Source organism: Chiloscyllium punctatum, chromosome 18 (genome assembly GCF_047496795.1).
Source record: "Chiloscyllium punctatum isolate Juve2018m chromosome 18, sChiPun1.3, whole genome shotgun sequence".
In the NCBI taxonomy this organism is placed as follows: domain Eukaryota; kingdom Metazoa; phylum Chordata; class Chondrichthyes; order Orectolobiformes; family Hemiscylliidae; genus Chiloscyllium; species Chiloscyllium punctatum.
This window is the reverse complement of record NC_092756.1, coordinates 70609996-70619083: the sequence shown is the minus strand read 5'-3', so window position 1 is coordinate 70619083 and position 9088 is coordinate 70609996. Positions and strand designations below refer to the sequence as shown.

The 9088-nt window shown below is 51.6% G+C and overlaps 1 protein-coding gene across 2 annotated transcripts in view; it reads left to right on the top strand.

Annotated features, from left to right (window-relative positions):
* Positions 1–3842: 3842 nt before the first annotated feature.
* The window catches only part of LOC140489179 (uncharacterized), a 37366-nt gene continuing 32120 nt past the window's right edge, over positions 3843–9088 (top strand). Inside the window, exon 1 of one of the 2 annotated variants that reach the window (XM_072588430.1) lies at positions 3843–5161. In XM_072588430.1, the coding sequence (XP_072444531.1) occupies positions 5053–5161 (109 nt within the window). In that variant the 5' untranslated portion in view covers positions 3843–5052. The remainder of the gene's footprint in view (positions 5162–9088) is intronic. The other variant, XM_072588431.1, reaches the window with a different exon arrangement.

Here is a 9088-nt window from a genome sequence, read left to right as displayed (position 1 = left end):
GTTAGCACTGCTGCCTCACAGCGCCAGGGACCCAGGTTCGATTCCAACCTCGGGCGACTGTCTGTGTGGAGTTTGCACGTTCTCCCCGTGTCTGCGTGGGTTTCCTCCTGGTGCTCCGGTTTCCTCCCACAGTCCAAAGATGTGCAGGTTAGGTGAATTGGCCGTGCTAAATTGCCCATAGTGTTCAGGGATGTGTGGGTTAGGTCCATTGGTCAGGGGTAAATGGTGAGCAATAAGGTTGGGGAATGGGTCTGGATGGGATACTGTGCGGAAGATCAGTGTGGACTTGTTGGGCCGAAGGGCCTGTTTCCACACTGTAGGGATTGTATGGCTGTTTGAAGAGAGGGAAGGACTTGATGCTCCACATTCCAGTGTAATAGAAGTTTCCGGAATGACAGGGGGGAGGAGTGGAGGGGTGTCAGAGAGTGGGAGCTTTATGTTAAAGAAAAGCTATCACTGCAATACTGTGGCAGCGAACAAAACTCTGGAATGGGGTGTTGCCTTCCTGGTGCCAGGGTCAGGGATGTCTCCGAGTGGTTGCTGAAGGGGGAGGGTGAACAGCCTGCAACGTCATGGAATAAATCATGGAAGGCTATTCAAATGAGACCATCTGGGTGGAGTTTAGAAACACAAAAGGGGGATTTTCTGGGATGATATCCAGTCCTCCCAGAAGGGTGACAGAGGAGCAGATACAGAGACTAATCACAGAGAGGTGTGGCAGGAATAGGGGTACACTCATACGGAATTTCATTAACTGATGGACCGAGGTGTACAAAGTTAAAAATCACACAACACCAGGTTATAGTCCAACAGGTTTATTTGGAAACACTAGCTTTCGGAGCGACGTTCCTTCATCAGGTGGTTCCGAAAGCTAGTGTGCTTCCAAATAAACCTGTTGGACTATAACCTGGTGTTGTGTGATTTTTAACATTAACCAAGATCACTTTCGTGTGAAAGGGATGGATTTTTATAAGTACATCAGGAGAGCTTTTTGTGCCACTGCATTGATAATCCAACTAGAGACGGGGCACAGCTAGACTGAACCGTAGGGAATGAATCCGGTCAAGTGGTTGAAGGGATAGGGATAAGGATAGTGCAGAAATTCAGTCTCTAAGGCCAATTTCATTATCGAGTCATAGAGATGTACAACATGGAAACAGACCCTTCGGTCCAACCCGTCCATGCTGACCCAGATATCCCAACCCAATCTAGTCCCACCTGCCAGCACCCGGCCCATATCCCTCCAAACCCTTCCTATTCATATACCCATCCAAATGCCTCTTAAATCTCGCGATTGTACCAGCCTCCACCACATCCTCTGGCAGCTCATTCCATACACGTACCACCCTCTGTGTGAAAAAGTTGCCCCTTAGGTCTCTTTTATATCTTTCCCCTCTCACCCTAAACCTATGCCCCTCTAGTTCTGGACTCCCCGACCCCAGGGAAAAGTCTTTGTCTATTTACCCTATCCATGCCTCTCATAATTTTGTAAACCTCTATAAGGTCACCCCTCAGCCTCTGACACTCCAGGGAAAATAGCCCCAGCCTGTTCAGCCTCTCCCTGTAGCTCAAACCCTCCACATTAGACAGGATCTGGCTAACATAGACTGGGAGCAACTACTTGCAGGTAAATCTGCATTTTGAATTAGATTCCCTACAGTGTGGAAACAGGCCCTTCAGCTGAACAAGTCCACACCGACCCTCCAAAAGGTAACCCACCCAGACCCATTCCCAATATTTACCCCTGACTAATGCACCTAACACTATGAGCAATTGAGCATGGCCAGTTCACCCTAACCTGCACATCTTTGGACTGTGGGAGGAAACCGGAGGAAACCCACGCAGACACGGGGAGAACGTGTAAACTCCACACAGACAGTTGCCTGAGGCTGGAATCGAACCTGGGACCCTGGTGCTGTGAGGGAGCAGCGCTAACCACTGAGCCACCGTGCTGTCCCAAATTTCGAAAGTGAGACTCTTTTAAAAGTAGTATAACAAGAACTCAGGCCCTGTGTATTCCTGCATTGAGTGAAGGACTCGGAGAGCAAGCCCAAGGAACCTTCAATATCAAGGGATAAAGAATAAGGAAGAGGAATATGTCAGGTATGGTCCACTAAAAAGAGAGAGGCCCTTCAAGAAATAGAGAGTGTAGGAGTTTACTTCGTAAAGAAATTAGGAGGGTAAAAAAGGGGCCACAAAATAATTTTGGAAGATGGGATTGAGAAATCCCCCCCCCCCCCCACCCAAGGTTTTTTTTCTAAGTTAAGAGGAAGAGGATTATCAAGAAAGGAGTGGGCCCTATTATAGACCAAAGGGGTGCAACCTGTACAGGGAGCCAGTGAACAGGGGGAGAGGTCTTAAATTAATATTTCTTACATGTTTCCACAAAGTGGAGAGACATTGGCACTGGGCCAGTATGCTGAGGTTCTTTGGCTGTTAAGATTAATAAGGAGGCGGTATTCAATGTTTCATTGGACATAAAGGCGTTTAAATTCCCAGGGCCTGATGGGAAATATCCCAGGCTGCATTGGGAGGCGATGGAGGAGACATTTAGATTTCCTACAGTGTGGAAACAGGCCCTTCGGCCCAACCAGTCCACACCGACCCTCCGAAGAGTAACCCACCCAGACCCATTTCCCTCTGACTGATGCACCTAACACTACAGGCAATTTCCCATGGCCAATTCACCCTGACCTGCACATCTTTTGGACTGTGGGAGGAAACTGGAGCATCCGGAGGTAACCCACGCAGACACGGGGAGAATGTGCAAACTCCACACAGACAGTTGCCCGAGGCTGGAATCGAACCTGGGTCCCTGGCGCTGTGCGGCAGCAGTGCCAACCACTGTACCAACATTTAATATCTCACTGGTCACAGGTCTAAGTGCCAGATGACTGGGGGATAGTGAATGTGGTTCCTGTGTTCAAGAAGGGCAGCAAGGATAGGCCAGGTAATTACAGAGCAGCTCGTCTGATGTCAGTGATGGAGAAATTGTTGGAAAATATTCTGAGGGACAGGATTACTCAACACTTGGAAAGACAGGAATTGATCTGGGACAGATAGTCAGCACGGATTTGTTCGAGGAAGATCCTGTCTGAATAATTTAATTGAGTTATTTGAAAAGGTGATTGTTAAGGCTACTGTAGTCGATGTGGGTGACATGGTGTTCAGTAAAGCCTTTGACAAGGTCCCACTCGGAAGGCTGTTCCAAAAGGGAAGAGCCCATGGGATCCAGGTCAGGTTGGCAAATTGGATCCAAAACTGGCTGTGACTAGGACGCTGAGGGTGATGGTGGAGAGATGTGTTTCTGATTGGAAGCCTGTGACCCGCTGGTGTACCACAGGGATCGGTGCTGGGATCCTTGCTGTTTGTTATGTACATTGACAACTTGGATGTAAATGTAGAAGTTATAATTAGTGAGTTTGCAGATGACATGAAATTGGAGGTGTTGTTGATAGTGAGGAGGATGGTCTCAGGCTACAGTCTGATATCAATTAGCCGGTAAATTGGGCAGAACAATGGCAGATGGATCGTCATCCTGATAAGTATGAAGTGACGCATTTTGGGAGGTATTAAGAGAAGTACATGCACAATGAATGGTAGGTCAATAGACAATAGGTGCAGGAGTAGGCCATTCAGCCCTTCGAGCCTGCACCACCATTCAATATGATCATGGCTGATCATCCTTAATCAGTATCCTGTTCCTGCCTTATCCCCATAACCCTTGATTCCACTCTCCTTGAGAGCTCTATCCAACTATTTCTTAAATGAATCCAGAGACTGGGCCTCCACTGCCCTCTGGGGCAGAGCATTCCACACAGCCCCCACTCTCTGGGTGAAGAAGTTTCTCCTCATCTCTGTCCTAAATGGTCTACCCCGTATTTTTAAGCTGTGTCCTCTGGTTCGGGGAGTACTGAGGAACAAAGGGACCTTGGTGTGCAAGTCCATAGATTCCCAAAGGTGTCAGTACAGGTTGATAGAGGGATGAGGAAGGCATATGGAATACTGCCCTTGTTACAACTTTATAAAACATTGGTTAAGCCACAGATGGAATACTGTGGACAGTTTTGGTCACCAGGCTATCAGGAAGAAATGAACTGAAGAGGGAAAAGGGGAGATTCACCACGATGTTGCCTGGGGTAAGATGTCTGTCATGTGGAGAGATTGGATAGACTGGGCATTTTTTTTCCCTTGGAGCAGAGGGGGAATTTGATTGAGTTATATACAAAATTATGTCTACACAAAATAGACGGGGTGGATTGTGAGGCTCTGTTCCCATGGCAGCCGTGTCTAAGATTGGAGAGCAGAAGTTTAAAATGAGGAGTAAGTGATTTAGAGGAGATCTGAGAAATAGTTTTTTATTTTACCCAGAGGGCAGTGGAAATATAGAAGGTACTGAGACAGTGATAGAGATGGGTGATCTCACAAGATTTAAAAGCTTCTAGCTCCTTAAAATGCCAGGGCCTAGTCAGCTATAGACCCAAGTGCGAGTAAATGGGGTTAGTGTCGTCTGGTACTGGTCAAAAGACCTGCAGACGCTGGAAATCAGAAACAAAAACAGAAATTGCTGGGAAAACTCTTTCTCCAGACCGACAGAAGATTCTGAAGGAGGCTCCCAAGACGTTAACTCTTGCACTCTCTCTTCACAGATGCTGCCAGACCTGCTGAGTTTTTCCCAGCAACCTCTGAATCCATTCAGTGTTTGTTAGTCAGCAGGAACACAGTGGGCCGAAGGGCCTCTTTCTCTGCTGTATGACTCCAGTCCACTCATGAACTCTTTCAGAACCATGAGCGTACACTACAGAACATGACAGTCGCACGTCAAAAATAAATTAAAGAGGGCACCACCATTTCTGACAGCGTCTCACCAACTTAAAGAGTGACAAACAAATACTCCAGGCTCATTCCCCAGCGCATGGGGGAGACCTAGATCTCTCAGATCGATATAGTTTCTCGTTCTCACTGCGCCTGGACTGGAGGTTGCTGGCACGATCACATGACTGGCCATCAGAAGGGAACATTACACAACCATCATCCATCAAAAGGAAGCTGATGCAGCAAGAGAGTTCCTCTTTCCATTTCTTGGCAAATAAAGAGGGGCGAGGCAGAATGCTGCTCACTGTGAGGATCCTGGTCTGTCTCTTACTGTACACACAGCAAGGTAGGCTCTCACCTCTGATGGCGCGGTGTGGCGATGGTGGAGAGGGGGATGGAGGGGGTGGGGGGAGTGGGAGGGGGTGTGAGGGAACGCTAACCGAACTCTCTCTCCCCCCAGGCTGGGAGCTGAGGGGTGGCAGCCTGAGGCAGCTGAGCAGATCCGGACAGCCTAGGCCCGAACCTCAGCCAGGAGGGTGGCACTCAGACCGCAGGCTGTGGTTCATGGGCTTCGTTTATTGATCTCTGTTCATTCATGGCATGTTGGGCATCGCTGAGAGGGCCAGCATTTCCTGCCCCTCCCTGATAACCCTTGAACTGATTTGTTTGCTTTCTGGGCCATGTCAGAGGCCGATTAAGAGTCAGCCACGTTGCTGTGGGGGCTGGAGTCACATGTCGGCCAGATCGGATAGGGATGGCGGATTTCCTTCCCTAAAGGGCATCGGTCAGGGTGGCATGGTGGCTCGGTGGTTAGCACGGCTACCTCACAGCACCAGGGACCCGGGTTCGATTCCAGACTCGGGCGACTCTCTGTGTGGAGTTTGCACATTCTCCCCGTGTCTGTGTGGGTTTCCTCTGGGTGCTCCGGTTTTCTCCCACAGGGAAATACAGGGATAGGGTGAGGGGATGTGCCTGGGTGGAATGCTCCCTGGAGGGTCAGTGTGGATTTGTTGGGCCGAATGGCCTGTTTCCACCCTGTAGGGGTTCGGTAAATAGGTGTCTGGAGCGATCAATGATGGTTGCCATGGTCACCATCACAGAGAGTAGCTTTCAATTCCAGATTTATTCACTGAGTTTAAATGGCTGCCTACCCATCCCTAACTGCTGCATGGTTTCCGGGGACATCATGTACTTCCTTTCCATAGCACCCCCTCCCCCTCCCCGTCACAGACATGACTGAGGGAGAGAGGCAGCAAGGTGGGAATCTTACACCTTCCTGCCTGACTCCCCTGAAAGACAGCGGGAGGATTCACAGAGAGAGAGAGGGCACAGAGAGAGAGAGGGCACAGAGAGAGAGAGGGCACAGAGAGAGAGAGGTCACAGAGAGAGAGGTCACAGAGAGAGAGAGGGCACAGTGAGAGAGAGTTCACAGAGAGAGAGAGGGCACAGAGAGAGAGAGGGCACAGAGAGAGAGAGGTCACAGAGAGAGGTCACAGAGAGAGAGAGAGGTCACAGAGAGAGGGCACAGAGAGAGAGGTCACAGAGAGAGGTCACAGAGAGAGAGAGGGCACAGAGAGAGAGAGGGCACAGAGGGAGAGAGGTCACAGAGAGAGAGAGGGCACAGAGAGAGAGAGGGCACAGAGGGAGAGAGGTCACAGAGAGAGAGAGGGCACAGAGAGAGAGAGGGCACAGAGAGAGAGAGGGCACAGAGAGAGAGAGGGCACAGAGGGAGAGAGGTCACAGAGAGAGAGAGGGCACAGAGAGAGAGAGGGCACAGAGAGAGAGAGGGCACAGAGAGAGAGAGGTCACAGAGAGAGAGGTCACAGAGAGAGAGAGTTCACAGAGAGAGAGAGGTCACAGAGAGAGAGGTCACAGAGAGAGAGAGGTCACAGAGAGAGGTCACAGAGAGAGAGAGAGGTCACAGAGAGAGGGCACAGAGAGAGAGGTCACAGAGAGAGGTCACAGAGAGAGAGAGGGCACAGAGAGAGAGAGGGCACAGAGGGAGAGAGGTCACAGAGAGAGAGAGGGCACAGAGAGAGAGAGGGCACAGAGGGAGAGAGGTCACAGAGAGAGAGAGGGCACAGAGAGAGAGAGGGCACAGAGAGAGAGAGGGCACAGAGAGAGAGAGGGCACAGAGGGAGAGAGGTCACAGAGAGAGAGAGGGCACAGTGAGAGAGAGGGCACAGAGAGAGAGAGGGCACAGAGGGAGAGAGGTCACAGAGAGAGAGAGGGCACAGAGAGAGAGAGGCCACAGAGAGAGAGAGAGGGCACAGAGAGAGAGAGGGCACAGAGAGAGGTCACAGAGAGAGAGAGAGGGCACAGAGAGAGAGAGGGCACAGAGAGAGAGAGAGGGCACAGAGAGAGAGAGGGCACAGAGAGAGGTCACAGAGAGAGAGAGGGCACAGAGAGAGAAAGGGCACAGAGAGAGAGGTCACAGAGAGAGAGGGCACAGAGAGAGAGAGGGCACAGAGAGAGGGCACAGAGAGAGAGAGGGCACAGAGAGAGAGAGAGAGGGCACAGAGAGAGAGAGGGCACAGAGAGAGAGAGAGAGGGCACAGAGAGAGAGAGGGCACAGAGAGAGGTCACAGAGAGAGAGAGAGGGCACAGAGAGAGAGAGGGCACAGAGAGAGAGGTCACAGAGAGAGAGAGGGCACAGAGAGAGGGCACAGAGAGAGAGAGGGCACAGAGAGAGAGAGAGAGGGCACAGAGAGAGAGAGGGCACAGAGAGAGAGAGAGGGCACAGAGAGAGAGAGGTCACAGAGAGAGAGAGGGCACAGAGAGAGGGCACAGAGAGAGAGGTCACAGAGAGAGAGAGGGCACAGAGAGAGAGAGAGAGGGCACAGAGAGAGAGAGGGCACAGAGAGAGGTCACAGAGAGAGAGAGGGCACAGAGAGAGAGAGGGCACAGAGAGAGGGCACAGAGAGAGAGAGGTCACAGAGAGAGAGAGGTCACAGAGAAAGGTCTCAGAGAGAGAGGTCACAGAGAGAGAGAGGTCACAGAGAGAGAGAGGTCACAGAGAGAGAGAGGGCACAGAGAGAGAGGTCACAGAGAGAGAGGGGTCACAGAGAGAGAGGTCACAGAGAGAGAGAGGTCACAGAGAGAGGGCACAGAGAGAGAGAGAGGGCACAGAGAGAGGTCACAGAGAGAGAGAGAGAGGGCACAGAGAGAGAGAGGGCACAGAGAGAGGTCACAGAGAGAGGGCACAGAGAGAGAGAGGGCACAGAGAGAGAGAGAGGGCACAGAGAGAGAGAGGGCACAGAGAGAGAGAGGGCACAGAGAGAGGGCACAGAGAGAGAGAGGGCACAGAGAGAGAGAGGGCACAGAGAGAGGTCACAGAGAGAGAGAGAGAGAGAGGGCACAGAGAGAGGTCACAGAGAGAGAGAGAGAGGGCACAGAGAGAGAGAGGGCACAGAGAGAGGTCACAGAGAGAGAGGGCACAGAGAGAGAGGGCACAGAGAGAGAGAGGGCACAGAGAGAGGGCACAGAGAGAGAGAGAGAGGGCACAGAGAGAGAGAGAGGGCACAGAGAGAGAGGTCATAGAGAGAGGTCACAGAGAGAGAGAGAGAGAGGGCACAGAGAGAGGTCACAGAGAGAGAGAGAGAGAGAGGGCACAGAGAGAGAGAGAGGGCACAGAGAGAGGTCACAGAGAGAGAGAGAGAGGGCACAGAGAGAGGTCACAGAGAGAGAGGGCACAGAGAGAGAGAGAGGGCACAGAGAGAGGGCACAGAGAGAGAGGTCACAGAGAGAGAGAGAGGTCACAGAGGGAGGGCACAGAGAGAGAGAGGGCACAGAGAGAGAGAGGGCACAGAGAGAGGTCACAGAGAGAGAGAGAGAGGGCACAGAGAGAGGTCACAGAGAGAAAGGGCACAGAGAGAGAGAGAGGTCACAGAGAGAGGGCACAGAGAGAGAGGTCACAGAGAGAGAGGTCACAGAGAGAGAGGTCACAGAGAGAGAGAGGCCACAGAGAGAGAGAGGTCACAGCGAGAGGTCACAGAGAGAGAGAGGTCACAGAGAGAGAGAGGTCACAGAGAGAGGTCACAGAGAGAGAGGTCACAGAGAGAGAGGCTACAGAGAGAGAGAGGGCACAGAGAGAGAGAGGTCACAGAGAGAGAGAGGTCACAGAGAGAGAGAGGTCACAGAGAGAGAGAGAGGTCACAGAGAGAGAGGTCACAGAGAGAGAGAGGTCACAGAGAGAGAGAGAGGCCACAGAGAGAGAGAGGTCACAGAGAGAGAGGTCACAGAGAGAGAGGGCACAGAGAGGGAGAGGTCACAG